This window comes from Marmota monax, unplaced genomic scaffold (assembly GCF_021218885.2).
Source record: "Marmota monax isolate L192 unplaced genomic scaffold, Marmota_monax_Labrador192_F-V1.1 WCK01_AAM20220418_F8-fsc00253, whole genome shotgun sequence".
Taxonomy (NCBI): Eukaryota; Metazoa; Chordata; class Mammalia; order Rodentia; family Sciuridae; genus Marmota; species Marmota monax.
The window spans coordinates 2,134,999-2,150,165 of NW_026695237.1; the positions used below are offsets into that span (position 1 = coordinate 2,134,999).

The 15,167-nt window shown below is 45.8% G+C and overlaps 1 protein-coding gene across 1 annotated transcript; it reads left to right on the plus strand.

The window, feature by feature from the left end:
• Window positions 1-555: 555 nt before the first annotated feature.
• Sec14l3 (SEC14 like lipid binding 3) lies at window positions 556-12,163 on the plus strand. The gene is made up of 12 exons (XM_046439444.2): window positions 556-714; window positions 1,731-1,806; window positions 2,051-2,094; window positions 2,227-2,286; window positions 3,548-3,736; window positions 5,074-5,169; window positions 5,833-5,893; window positions 7,058-7,141; window positions 9,548-9,654; window positions 10,038-10,177; window positions 10,263-10,432; window positions 11,281-12,163. Exons 1-12 carry the CDS (start codon window positions 661-663, stop codon window positions 11,400-11,402), a joined length of 1,203 nt encoding a protein of 400 aa, XP_046295400.1. The 5' UTR covers window positions 556-660; the 3' UTR covers window positions 11,403-12,163.
• The last annotated feature ends 3,004 nt before the right edge of the window (window positions 12,164-15,167 follow it).

The window sequence follows — 15,167 nt, forward strand, 5'->3', positions numbered from 1 at the left end:
TTTGAAAGGCATCAGGAAAAGGAGCAGTATCCCCATGGAATAAACAAATTTTCACAAAGAACACCTTTTGAGTTCCATTTTCTGCCTCATCCTGTCCTCTTCTTGACTACAGACTTTTGGTGCAAAAGGAGGACATTAGCCTCCCCCCAACATCCAGCAAAGTGAAATGACCGTTGTGTAGACTAACCAAGCTTTTGACTCCTACCCTGTTGAAACTGGGTAGAGGAGTAATCCTTGAAGAGTCCTAGGTGTTGAGTCTCTTCCTGAGTAAGCTGAGAGATGAGGCTCGGGGAGAAAGGGCACTCAATTTCTCTGAAACTCCCCATTCTCCAGGTCAGAGGCGTTGAATGGGGCCTCTTCAGGCATTCACTCTGGACTCCCGGGCCACAGAGGCCAGTCTTCTTCCCTCCCAGCTATCTCTACCTGGCAGGGGACCTCAGGCTCACCTTTGGTCCCTGCCTATTCCCCAGACCTGTCCCAGAGCCAAGCATGGGACCTCACTTAATCCCAGTTACATAATGTGCAATCTAAACAGTTGTCCTGGAGGAGGTGCCTGGAGCCACGCCCAGAAGTGGGGGCAAAAGGCCCCAGCTGCACTGGGGCGGACAGGCTTGGGCCTCTACCTACAGTAGCCACCACTCCTTAAGCTCAGCCAGCACCATGAGCGGCCGAGTCGGAGACCTGAGCCCCAAGCAGGCAGAGACCCTGGCCAAGGTGAGAGTCCCTCTTCCTGGAGCCCCAGGGGAAAATGGCTGAGGGTTGGGGTGGGAAGGGGTGGCCAGAACCCTGCCTACTCTGTTGATTAAGCATATCTTTGGCATTGTCTCTTTGCTGTCACTTTCCAAGGGGTCAAGTTCCAAAGGAGCCCAGTAACATCAGCCCTGTCCAGGACAGGTACTTAGAGAAAAAAAAAAAAAAAACACTTCTGGCAATAGTCTGGGTGATGTCTACCCAAGATCAGGCTTGAGCCAGATCCTCATCCAAGAGCCAGACCCAATAGCTTTAGCTAGCAGCCTCCTACCACCATCTTCTCCCTCCCAGGCCTCTTAGGTGGAGACAAAAGGATGCTGTCAGTCTGCCCTGTAACTCTGTTCCCCCTATCTCCCTGAGTCCCTGAAAAGATGCCCATTCTCTAAGAGACAAATCAGAATGTGATGCCATGCCCACAGAATGGAGAAGGGAACATATAATCACTATAATCATTAACCATGTTTTTGTAGAAGATGGGAAGAAAAAGTCTTGGTGGGCTCACACATGGCGGGAAGTAAGAATATATCCATACTCCAATCCACTTACCAGCCCAATCATTTATCCTTTCTTCCACCACCCATCCATCTTGCCACTCACCTATCCATACGTTCACTCCTGTTTTTCATTTGCTCACTATCTCTCTGTCTTTTCACCTTCACATTTTTCCTTCTGTTTATTCACCTACCAATTCATCCAGCCATCTAGCCATCCACCGATATTTCATTCCTTTTTTTCCATCCATATAGCCACTTATTCATCACTTTATTCTTTTTCTACCCACGTACTCACCCATTAATCCTCCTTCCATTCGCCTACCTATACAATGATCATCTCTCCTTCTATCCATCCATCAACCTTTCCCTTCATCAGTGTGAGTCAGACTGCATGTGGAAGGGAAGGAGGGGTAATCACAAGAGCTTTAAGTCTGAAAGCCAAGGCCAATGTGAGAGAACAATTCTGACCAGCATCTCTCTTCCCAGTTTCGAGAAAATGTCCAGGATGTGTTTCCAGTCCTGCCTAACCCTGATGATTATTTCCTTCTTCGTTGGCTCCGAGGTGAGGGCAGAGGTGGGGGAATTCAGAATGAGGGGCAGCAAGAGAGGCCTGGTCAATAGCTTCAGAATGACAAATGGCTCTCAGGATCTGACCATACTATCTTGCTTCTTATGTTCAGATCTAGGTCAGGGAAATAAGGTCCTACCCAGGCCCCCAGCGTCCCCCATGGCCTCCACTGGCTAGAAGCAAGGCAGTCTATGTCCTACCTTACATCTTTTTTTTTTTTCAATCCATCTTCCCACAGCTCGGAATTTCGACCTGCAGAAATCAGAGGCGATGCTCCGCAAGGTGCGACCAACCCCCTCTGGAGATCAGGGGACAGGTTTTATGTGGGGCAACCCATACCTCATTCCCCTACTTTCAATTCCTTCTCTGTGTGCTGGAAGTCTGGTGGGACCTTACCACTCCTTTCCTTTTCAGCATATGGAGTTCCGGAAGACCATGGACATTGAACACATCCTTGATTGGCAGCCCCCAGAGGTGAGTCAAATACACACCCCAAACACCTCCATTTTTCATGGACATACCATCCAAGAAGCTTGTAGTCACTGGGGACCATAAGTGGAGAGCAAGGCTGAGAAACCTCTAGAACTCCTTGGGCCTAAAGGTGCCTCTTTTGTAATAATAGCAAATATTTCCTGGGGCCTTACAAGATTGAGGCCTGAAGTAAGAATTTATAAGCATGAGCTCATTTACATCACAACTCCATCAGATGTGTGCTGTAATTTCCATTTTACAGATAAGGACACTGAGGCCCAGCAAATGTTCAGCAACTTTCCCAAAGTCTCAGAGACCCAGAGTGGGACTGGGATTTGAGCTCAGGCCCTTCTGGCTCCCCAAACTTGGGGGATCTCTGAATGCCATGGTTAGCTTGTTTCTCTGCACCCCTCCACACTAGGGCTTTACTCAAAGCATCCTGTTTGGGTGGGAAAAGAAACAGCCCACAAATGTCCTGTTGAGATCAAGGACACCACTGGGGTTATGGTCATTAATCTACTGACTAATGATCATAGCTCCACTTGTGGGGCATGTGCTCCAGGCCAGACTTTTTCCAATAATTTTTGGAGACTTTTTCAAAAGGAGGTAGAATAGACTCAGAGAGGTGATGTCACTTGTACTCAGAAAGGTTGTTTTAATTGCACAAGGACACACGGCAGGGAAGAAGCTGGGTCTATATATGAACCAGATCTGTTGACCTCCAGAATCCACATTCTCCATCACTAAACCCAACTACTCTCCATGGAAAGGGATGTGGAAGATTTAGGGGACAGAACCAACGATTCCAGGGGAAAGGAAGGACAGCAGAATAAAATAGACTTTATTTTTGATGTATGTATATACGTGACTGCATGACCAATGTGATTCTGCAACCTGTACACTCAGAAAAATGAGAAATTATACCCCATCAGATTCAAATGCATGATATGTCAAGATCATTGTACTGTCATGTCATGCATAATTAAAACAAACAAACAAACAAACAAACAAAAAAGAACCAACGATTCCAGAGGCCTTGAGCTAGGCCCAGCTGAGCCCTGGATTAGTTATTTATCTTGTGCAAACAAGTTCCTCCTCTTCAGAATGCTAGTTTTCTTATTTGGGACAATAGTGCCATCTTCCAAAGGAGGACCAGTGCTTTGCACTGTGGTGGATATAAGCTTGGACCCCACTGGCCAGCCAGGTCTAGGGGGTCTCCAGAGAAGTATAAAATGTCAAGTTCTGTGCACCTTTCCATGCATAGGTGATCCAGAAGTTCATGCCTGGGGGCCTGTGTGGCTATGATCGTGATGGCTGTCCAGTGTGGTATGACATCATTGGGCCACTCGACCCCAAGGGACTACTCTTCTCAGTCACCAAGCAAGACCTGCTCAAGACCAAGATGAGGGATTGTGAGCGCATCCTACATGAGTGTGATCTGCAGACAGAGCGGGTGAGGCCCAGATCAGGTGGGGCAGGTGAGGCTGCCAGGGGGTGTGGCCTCAGGAACACACCTTTGCTGTCTACTATCATAGTCAAAAGCTCCTGGGTCAAACATCAGTTCTGCAGCTTACCAGCTGTGTGGCCCTGGGAAGTCGTCTCACCTCTCTGAGCCTTAGTTTCTTCACCTACAAAGCAGGGATAATAATAAACAGTGGTACAAAGAGTAAATGAGATATTGTAAGTACAAATGCTTGTTAATTTACAATGGGGTTACCTCCTGATTAGACCCCTTGTAATAAGAAAATATAAGTCAAATAGCATTTAATACACCCAACCTACATCAAAGTTTATCCTAGCCCACCTTAAACATGCTCAGAACATGTACGTCAGCCTGCAATTGGGCATTGTGAGAGAATACTGCATCACCAGCTTGGGAAAAGACCAAATTCAAAATACAGTTTCTGCTGAATGCATGTTGTCTTGCACTTCTGTAAAGTCAAAAAATCATGAAGTGTAACTATCAAATTGGAGCCGTCTGTATATGGCTTAGCATATAGGCCTAATATATATTTCTCAACCATGGTAATTATTGCTGTTCCCTCTGAGTCTTTGCTCTTGCTGTTCCTTCTATCTGGATAACTCCCTCCCCCACCAAACACATCTACCTCCTAAAACTTTCCTTTGCTCTCTCTTATCTATCCTAAGTCTCAAACTTAGATATTGCCTTCTCTGAGGCCCCAGGAGGGTTAAAAAACAAAAACAAAAACAAACCTCTTCTATGTTCCAGAAACCCCTGGGCTATTCCATTACAGCACTCATCACAGGACTAGGATGCTTTCATTGTTTTCATCTCCTTGATCAGATTACAAACTCTTTGAGGACCAGAACCGAGAATTATTAAGAATTATCCATTATACTCTCAATGTCTGGCACAATATAAAAGCCTAATGAGTAACAGTTGGACAAATGAATGGATGGATGGATGGATGGATGGATAGATAAGTGGATTGATGGGAGAATTGGTTCATGGGTGGAAGGATGGATAGATACATGGATTGGTGGAAAAACTGATGTTTGGGTGGTGAATGGATGATAGGTGGAAGGATAAATGGATTGATGGGAGAATTGATATACTGGGTGAGTAAAATAAACGGATTTCTGGGAGAATTGATCTATGGTTGGGTGAATGGATGGATGGATGAGTGAGGAAATTCATTTACTCTTGTCTACCTTGCTCCTCTGCTGACAGAGTGGGGGACTGCAAGAAGCTTGAAGGGTCACGTGCTTGGGTTACCATCTCCCGATCCTGCACCCTGAGCCCTGGAACTTTTTGTTCATCTTTCACAGCTGGGGAAGAAGATTGAAACCATTGTGATGATATTTGACTGTGAAGGCCTGGGACTGAAACACTTCTGGAAACCTCTGGTGGAAGTGTACCAGGAGGTGAGGAGAAGGCCTATGGGCACACTCCTCTGACTTGATTGGACAGCCGATTTGGCCTGCTAAGACCTTGATGTTCACTCAGAGCCAAAGATTAGCAAAAAAAAAAATGGTTGCCTTCCTAGATGCCATCACTGCCACTTGGAACCCAAAGGGTCTTAAATATGCTTCTCAAAAGATTCCATAGAGCAAAACTCAGGGACAATGCTATATTTAGATCCCAGGGGCCAACTTCCAGCAAGCTCTTCCCAGCCCTGTTGTGCTATGCACTGAGACTCAGACAAGTCAGTTCACCTCCCCATGCTTCTGTTTCCTCACCTCCCAAGTGGGGATAGTGATGTAGGGTTACCACAGTAAGTTGCTATATAAAGTATATACATAGTGCTGGGTAAATTGTGAATATTTCATAAAAGCAATCCTTACTATTATTATATATATTATTATATGTTACTGTAACATTTACTCTTAAAATTATCATATACTTGTTATTAGAGTGTGGTTATAACAGTCTTGAGAAGGAAGGTCCCCCATAGAGGCCAGTTAAGGTGATGACAAGAAGGAATACCCTCTAGAGCCCTCTTAAACTTCCATAAAGGAGATTGAAAAGGAGATGAGCATAAGAGAAGATGAAGCATGATCCCTGATGGGGTTTTCTTGGTTCTGCAGTTTTTTGGCCTCCTTGAAGAAAATTACCCAGAGAGATTGAAATTCATGCTCATCGTGAAAGGTGTGTGCCAACTGACTTCACTCATCTGTGCCTCCATTTCTTCATCAGGACCATGAGGATGATAATAGTGTCCTTGTCCCAAGGTTCTTGTGAGGCAGGTTGGTGGTGGCTTGGCTGCTCATAAATCCCTGGCATAGAGTAAGTGTGCAATAAGTGGTAATTTCTACGGGTGGCTTTCCTGTCATAGGAAGCAGCTCTAACCCACAGTGATCTCTCCTTTCCCAGCTATCTCTGGCAATTTTGCCTTTCAGGTTTGTTGCCTTTGGGAGCCTCTATTTTTATGTGTGCTTATCTTATTTCCCTGGCCAACTTATCCGCTCCTTGAGGGCTGGACCTCTGAATCTATATTTCTGTTGTATTCCGTACAGACCTGGCACTATGGGGGGTTCTCACTATGTATTTGGATGGTTGTTATTTGGGTATGTGGGTAGATGGAAGGATGGGTATATAGTGAATGGTTGCTTGATTGTTTGTTAATTGGGCTGCTTAGTTGGTTATGCAGTTGACCGGTCGGTTGGTTACCCAATTTGTGGTTGGTTGGAGAGTCAGTTGTTAGCTTGATTGAGAGAGTTTGTTTTCTATTTTTCTAAATTTTAATAACAATATTAAAATAACAATATTAAAATAACAATATTAAATAACAAGTAGGAAAGACAATAATTTTGGTTGATTGGTTGTTTGGGTGGCTGGTTGGCAGGTTGGTTAGTTGGCTCATCTTGGACGGTTGGCTGACTGGAGAGAGCAGATGGTTGTGTGGTTCAGTTGTTATTCAGTTGGCTGGTTGGTTTGCTGTTTGGCTGATTTGCTAGGTGATAATTTGACTATTCAGTAGGTTGGCTGGTTGTTGGATGATCAGAGGGTGAATTGTTAGACTATTTGTTGTTGGATACTTGGTTGACTGGTTTATTAGTTGACCAAATGTGTGGCTGATTAGGAGGTTGGATGTTTGCCTCTTTTGTTAGTTGGATGGGTGGTTGATAGATTAAATGATTGGTTAATTGGCTGTTTGTTGGCTGGCTGACTGATGGGTTGGGTGGTTTATTGAGTGAAGGGCCTTAGAACTGGCCAGAGTTAATAATTATGACTCTTCTATATCATCAACTATAAGCATTATGGAAAGAGTGGGCCAAAGATATTCTTTTCTCCTTATTTGTATCTCTCCAGCCACAAAACTCTTCCCTGTGGGCTACAACCTCATGAAGCCCTTCCTGAGTGAGGACACTCGAAGAAAAATTATAGTGTTGGGAAGTAAGTTGTTCTACCACCATTCCCTGAATCCTATACATGAGCTTTGAAGTGAGATTGGTCCATAACCCCATTCAGAACTTGATACATCACCTAGAGTCACAGTCTCCTGTTCCCAAAAGTGAGTGGATAAGTGGATCTTACCCTATGGAGTCTATTCGGTGACCTACCCCTTTGGTGAATAAAGCATCCACACACATTACCTTATCAGTTTCAGTCTGGTTGCAAGTCAACCTCTGGTCTATGGGCCTCAGTTTTCTTTCAACACTCACAACCTCATTGCTTCTAAAGGCACCCTAGACTGAGGAAGATGAGAAAGAAGAACAAGAAGAGCAGCTATGATTCAGGGAAGGAAGGTCCAATAAGAAGGGATTGGCTGTATATGGTAATGCACACCTGTAATCCCAGCTACTCAGAAAGCTGAGGCAGAAGGATTACAAGTTCAAGGCCTCTCACACAATACCATAAAAGGGACTGTATAAATAAGTAGTGATGCAGTCATTTGATGAATTATGGGCAGCCATGAAAAATAATGCTGTGAGTGAATATTTAATGTCATAGGAAATGTCAATAAGTGAAAAATCAAAAGTAGTTATAAAGTGATGTGGACAGTAAAATCTTATTTTTATAAAAAGAAGTGTACTTTGGCTTGGCATGGTGGCACACATCTGTAATCCCAGTGGCTTAGAAGGCTGAGGCAGGAGGATTGCAAGTTCAAAGCCAGACTCAACAACTTAGCAAGGCTCTAAACAACTCAGTGAGACATCTTCTCTAAATAAATACAAAAAAAGGCTGGGGATGTGTCCCACTGCTTAAGAGCCCCTTGGTTCAATCCCAGGTACCAAAACAAACAGACAAACAAATAAATATGTGTTAAATACACATATTTTTTTTCTAGAAGGGAATACAATACAATATTGATTTTTTTCAGTCCTGGGGATTGAACCCAGGGATGCTCTACAACTGAGTTATGTCTCTAGCCCCCTTTTTTTTAATTTTTAGACAGGACCTAGTTTAGTTACTCAGGCTGACCTCAAACTTGCAACACTCTTGCCTCAGCCTCCTGAGTAGCAGGGATTATGGGTTTGTATCACTGTACCCAACTGAATATTGATTTGTTGGTGGTAAGACATCATGTATTTAATGTTATTATTTGTATTTTTCTGTTTTCTAAATTTTAATAACAATATGCATTAATTTTACAAGTAGGAAAGACAATAATTTTTTAAAGTGACAGAGTGAGAGAAAGAAGAGAAATGGCTCATAAACTCAAACTAATGACCTTGAACTTGGAGGATAACATCTCCCAAGCAAAATGGTCAGATCACAGAATCAGGAAAATGAGGACCTAAGAGTAGATGTGGAGGTCCTGTAAATTCTTACTTTCTCTCCCTTTTCAATACCCAAGTTTCTGCCTCTACCCAGTTCCATTAGGATGAGCAGTGGATCACAAGATAGCTTGTTTTGATAGCCCCAGACTCTTGCCTTCGAAACCTGCCACATCCTGAGCAGTATGGGTTACTTCCACACTCTGGGCCCCAAGTCTATGGCCTCTGCCCCTATTGGTGTCCCAGAGGCTCAGTGCCTTTGGCCCTAGTGTTCCAGGCATTATGGTATTTGCCCTTATCCCACTGGATGGAAGGAATATCCTCTGACCATGGGGGTTAGCCTGAATTAGCCATAGGACTGAGCATGGCATCACCCCAGGACTTAGAACTCTTGGAGCTTTGCATAGAATATAAATGATAGTAATTGGCACTATGCATTATACACTATGGTTGTGGTGATTAAGGGGCTAGGAGTCCCTCCAAAGGCTCAGAGCTGCCCATCCCCCTCCAAGAGGTTTGACTTAATCATTGAATGAGTTGATGAGGACCTCAACAAGGTCCTGGTCTTCACAGGTCTTTAAAGTCTCCTTGAGAGCTGGGCATAATGACACATGCCTATTATCCCAGCTTCTTGGGAGACTGAGACAGGATAATTGCAAGTTAGAGGCCACCCTCTGCAGTTTAACAGGATACTGTCTCAAAAAAAAAAAGATTTGGGGAAGTTATTCAGTGATAGAGCACCCTTGGTTTCAACCCCCAGCACTATGAAAATCAATCAATCAATAATTTAAAAAATTAAAGTCTCCTTGATACAATTAAACAACTTTTAGCTTTACTGCTTATAACTGGGAGACCTTGAAGAATGTGCAAACCTGTAAGCCAATGAGAAGACATTTCCAAAGCAACAAGATGCTGGGAAAGACACTTCCTACAGCTGAGGCCTAAGAGGCTGGGGAGTTGGCCCTGGCAGCCTAGCTCCTATAGAGTTTGGAGAAGCAAGTTTGTGGCATCCTGGAGGGTATAGGAGGCTGATTGGTTCTCTCTGTGGTTGGTAACCACCCTTTAATCTCCCTGCCCCTAGACAGCTGGAAGGAAGGTTTGCTGAAACTCATCAGTCCTGAGGAACTGCCTGCCCATTTTGGAGGAACCATGACTGACCCAGATGGGAACCCCAAATGCTTAACCAAGGTACAATGAACTCAAGGACAGGGCAGGGTTAGGGAGTAGGGCTGGGTTCCTTTCTCACTTGTTCATTCCACAGATATGTGTGCATAGACACTGGTGTGTAGAGACCAGGTGTTGAGCTGGACAGCTTCAGCCCTGCCTTTATGAGAGTTCTGAGAAGCTGTGTAGGCAAATAGAAAATAAGGGAATTTTGACCCAGAAGGATCAGCTAGAGATGGAAGCTCCCAAAGGAGGCCCTGGCCCAGCTTGGGGGGTCAAGGAGAAGGCAAGGTGGGGACAGGATGAGCAGGATACTTCCTGGAGAGGGGACATTGTCACAGGCCAGAGAAACAGCATGAACAGTGGCCAGGAGAGGGGAGCAAGCCCCTCCCATCCTATGTCTGCAGATCAACTATGGTGGGGAGATCCCCAAGTCCATGTACGTGCGGGACCAGGTGAAGACTCAGTATGAACACTCAGTGCAGATCAGCCGTGGCTCCTCACACCAGGTGGAATATGAGATCCTGTTTCCAGGCTGTGTCCTCAGGTAGGGAGAGGCCACAGTCCCACCCCCAGTTGGGCCCTAACCCCTCAATACCTATCAGACTGAGCAGCAACCTCTCCCCTCATAGGTGGCAATTCTCATCTGATGGAGCTGATATTGGCTTTGGGGTTTTCCTGAAGACCAAGATGGGGGAGCGCCAGAAGGCTGGAGAGATGACAGAGGTGCTGACTAGCCAGCGCTACAATGCCCACATGGTGCCTGAAGATGGGAGCCTCACCTGCTCGGAGGCTGGTGTCTGTAAGTCTGTCCCAACTGGGCATGTTTCAGAAAGCAGGAGCTACCTGTCCTATAGTTGAGGAGAGGAAACAGGAGCAGTGACATCTCCTCACATAAAGACACACAACCTAGGTTAGTGGTACTTAATCACACTTTCATTTACTAGGGCCATACCCATGAACACCTGCCTTGTACCAAAAGCCAGAGACACAGAGGTCCTGAAGGGATTGAGGGCCACAGAATATTGGCAAGGGACAATAGAGCTGGTGTAAATTTTCCTGCGAGGAAACTGGAACTCTGGAGAAGGGAATCAATTTGTGCAGAGCCACAAAGCTGAATGGGATCCCAGGGTTCCACTTCAGGCTTAGTGTAGCTGCATAATCCATGCAAAGTCTGACTGATCCAGGAAGGACCCTTGGTTTGCTCACCTGTAAACCTGAGTTTATAACTCTTGCCTCTCGGGGTGGTTGAGAGAAGGCAAAGGGTATGCAGCAGACCTGACTCAGCATCCACTCTGTCCAAAGGGATTGGGAGGCCTCTGATGCTCCCAGTTGTCTCTCCTTGCATGACCATTGTGTGAGCATCCAGGTGTGGAAACAATGAAATATAATGACCATTGTTCTCTTTGCCAGTTGATGCAACTAGAGACAGGCTTGGGCACATGCCAGGAGGACACATAGCCTAGGTTAGTGCTGCTTACAGGCTCTGCTCAGGGGTTTCAGTTCCAAAGAGGAGGTAAAAATCATGGTGAGAACTTGGGCCCGCCTGATAAAGTCCAAAGGAACACAAGCCCATCTTCCCTCACAGTCAGGGCAGGGTTGCAGAGTGTGAAGCCAGGCTCAACTACCTATTTCCCATCTGTCCCCCAGATGTTCTGCGTTTTGACAACACCTATAGCTTTGTCCATGCCAAGAAGGTCAGCTTCACAGTGGAGGTGCTGCTCCCAGATGAGGGCATGCAGAAATACGACGAGGAGCTCACCCCTGTCTAAATGGATCCCCATTTCTCAGAGACCCTTAACCCTCTGTTTTTGCTCTATAGACCTTGCCCCCCAATTCCCTGAAACTGATCATTAGATTTCCTGACTATATAACATTAATGAGTAGAGAAAGAGCTACCCTAGGGAAGAGTCATTCATCTGCTGGAGTCAGATCAGGGAAAGTTTGAAAGGCACAGCCTAGGAGGGTATCAAGAGAAGAGGAAGAAGAAAGAGTAAATGCAAGAGATGGATATCTCTGAAACCCAATAATAGGGAAATGAATCCCCTAGCCTTCATCTTCACCTATCCTAAGGCGTTTGTGTGTGCTTGAATTCCTTTCTTTATCTAAGCCCCCTTTTCTTCCTCTCCCTATATATGCTTATTGTATACTTGCAGAATCAAACAGAAGACCAGAAGGTAGGAAACGGGTAATTCACGGGTGTGCGTAACAAGGAGGAACCTCTATGGGGCGAGTTTCAGCACCTTGGACAGGGGTAGAGGTGTGCCAGGGATGGACTTCCTGCTGGGACCCATGTCCTCTGGCCTCCACTTTTTTTTTTTTTTTTGTAGTTGCTTCCTCTTGGGAGCCTCAGGCACAAAAACTATGATAGGAGATGCCTCCTTCAGACCTTCTCCCATCCATCACTTCCACATTCACCTCCTTCCTTTGGAGAACTCAGCTTATATTTTAAGTAATTAAAGGAACACTTCTCAAAGCAAAGAATCCCATCTGACTAGCTGCTGCCTGGCATAATAAAAGCAAATCGCACCTATCATTTGGTGAGTGTTCTCTTTGCAACAGACATTGTTTCAAATACTTTCTGAGCTTAGTCATTTCATTCTAACACCATCCCCAAGGCCATGGATGAACATCAGTAGATGCCAAGAGGCACATTTCAAATCTTGGCTCCAACCAGGGCCTTAGGCTCCCTGCACTGCCTCTGCCTCCTGGTAGTAGCAAGTCCCCCTGCTCAGTTGCAACAGAGCGGCCTTGATGAATGATGGTACCCAACAGCACTGCGCACATCTACCTTAGCTCCCACAACACAAGATGTCTACACCCACATCCTCCAACCCTGATGGTCCAATGGGAAAAGGCCAGACAACCCTATTCTTCTACCCTGTACCAGTGGTAATAATCTATCCTCTTTTGAGGACACTTGTGACATGCTTGGACCAAATTGTGGGTGCTGCCACCATCTTTGAAGAGGATAAACCTGTTTCCCTGTTTATTTCCAGCCCCCCACCTCCTTCCTTTGTCATCCCTCCGCTGCCTGCGCCTTGTCTGGGGAGAACAGCTTATCCTCTGCTAAGCATTTTCAGAGCCCAAGTGAGTAGGTCCAAACCAAAGCAAGCTCAGACCAGACACACACAAAAGAATCTTGGTCACCAATAACAAAGTCAGCAAAGCTGTCTTCTATATATAACTACATCAATAATGACCAAGGGCAACTAGCCAGACCTCTACACATAGCTATGCTATTGGCCCAGCCAACCCAGACTGCAAAATCTAGATCTCTGGCTCTCAACACTTGCAGCTCTACAGGCCCCTTATTGAAGACAAGTATGCACATCCTTTGGGAGTGATTTAGAAGTTGACTCTGGGAACCCACATATTTATCCACATAGAGGTTAATGGTGCAGTTCAACATGAGTTGTATGCTGGCTTCTAGGGTCAGCCATGAACCTTCCAATAGGAAAGCAGGGAGGTATCTAGGGGAGGAGGGTTGTCCTTGACAAAGATCAGCATCATTCTCCAGCAAGTACACAGCCATAATTCCATTTATTCTTCAATGGTCCTAAATGGGTGATAGAGGCTCAGAGTGGTGGGTGAGATTTAATTCACTTAACTCTTACCTACCAAATAGGTGCTGTCACAACAAGTTGGAAACTGAGGTCAGAAGCAATAGAGGCTGGCAGGTGGCCCCCACTCTGCTCTCCTCTTCTTCAGGCAATACTTTAAGGGTCCACAATGATCCATCTACCTCTTTACACACATTAGTCAGAATCCACCAGGCAGTACTGAAGGGCCACCTGCAGGGGCTGTAGGTAACAGGTGAAGTCTCCCTGGCTGGAGTGGTTCCTAGGAGTGCCAGCTGTGTCAAAGCTGTTTGCCTCCTACCAAAGCAGCAGCCTCCACAGGGAGGCCCAGCAAGTTCCCACCACCAGACTGAAGAACAAGCCTTTGACAAATTCTCCCAAGGGAGGTTATAAGAGTAGATGGGCAGAAAGAATGCCCCTCAAATAAACTTGAGCAGCATCAAGTATCATCATGGCTGCCATTAAAGTCCTGCCATACACTTTTTGGAAACCTCAAGATGATTCCCATTTTACAGATATAGAGAACAAGGCTAGGAATTCCTGCTGTTATCTGCCTGCGATTACATGCTATTATGAGTAATAGCATGTATTAGTATTGTGAACTCAGGTTCACAATTCTAAAAGAGGGTTCTTCCAGAAATATTTAAAGGTTAGAGGCATCTCACCAGATTCAGATAATACCAAGTGGTATTAACATGAAACTAGTTCACCTTTAACCTCTCCCTACTTTTTGTGTGAGCAACTGATCTGTAAGTGGACTCAACCCCTACATGACCCTCAGTTAATTCTGTTTCTTATTTGAGCTCCTGACCACTTTGCCAAGCTGCCCCTGAGAGGGGTTTTCTGAACTCAGAGGGCCTAGGGCAGATTCAGGAAGGGAAAGGAGTTTGGATTTTTTAAAAGGAAATTTTAAGGCATTAGTTTAGTGTTTGCTGAGTACCTTCTATGTGCTAGGCTCTACCTAAGAGGCCAGGGTTTCAGGGTCGGGGTGGGCCTCTGTCCCCAGTGTTGGATCTGGCTGGGAAACCCTAGCCTCAGGAAGCAGGTCTGCCCTGGACTCCAGCCCTAATGGCTCCCCAGATGCACTGTGAGGATCAGAGGAGAGGAACAGGAGGCCCAGGGTGCTGGCAGTCTCACCTCTCAGTGGGAGAAGCAGCAGGGACTCCAGGGAGATAAGGGAGTCTCAGGGCACCTGGTGGAATGACTCAAAGCCCATCAGGAAGGAAGCCTCTTCCAGTTTATATCCCCAGATATGAAGACCAGGTCCTGCTGTGGCTCAGGACTGCCTGGCATAGTGCTTATCCTGGGGTGGGTGCACCAGGTACATGGCTGGCAGGGAAAGGCTCAGCTAAGGGACAGAGAGGGCAGCAAGGAAAAAACCTCTTCACCTCACCTCCCAAGAGCTCCATTGCCCATATGTTACCAAACAGCAAAGCTACAGAAACCATCAGAATCCTCGACCCTTGAAGAAGCCATAGTGAAAAGAAAAATTGCCTGCCACCCATAAGTCTCCTTAAATTGGCCCTTATAACTCTTGTGGGTGGGAGAGTGGGATGGACACAATGATGAAGAGTACTGTTTATTCATACAAATAAGAGCATGGTGGTCACCCTTAGGTGCACATTTATGGATCAAGGAGGGGTCATGGCAAGCACCATCAGATCTGGTCCTTGAATGCAGAAGAGAGAGGGAAATGGAGTTGGAGAGGACGTTCTTGATAGGTGGCATGGGCTAAGCAAAGTCACAGAAGTAGAATGTGGAGAGCACATCCAGAGAATGGCAGGGAGTTGTAGGGATGCAATGATATGGAGAAAGGGTGTGTCATGGTGAGGGATGAGACTGCCAAAGCTGGTGGCTCTGAACACCTGGCTGAGTTGTTCTGACTGGATCCTGGGAGCCCTCAGGAGTCCTGGAAGGACAAAAGAGGGACTTGGAAAGACTCAGCCACCAGCATGA

Bases quoted from the DNA above. Each gene is read 5' to 3' on its own strand.
- Sec14l3 (XM_046439444.2), top strand. From the start codon at position 661: ATGAGCGGCCGAGTCGGAGACCTGAGCCCCAAGCAGGCAGAGACCCTG. The intron at 2,095-2,226 runs GTGCGACCAACC...TTTCCTTTTCAG, and splicing joins CAGAGGCGATGCTCCGCAAG to CATATGGAGTTCCGGAAGAC. The intron at 5,894-7,057 runs GTGTGTGCCAAC...GTATCTCTCCAG, and splicing joins ATTCATGCTCATCGTGAAAG to CCACAAAACTCTTCCCTGTG.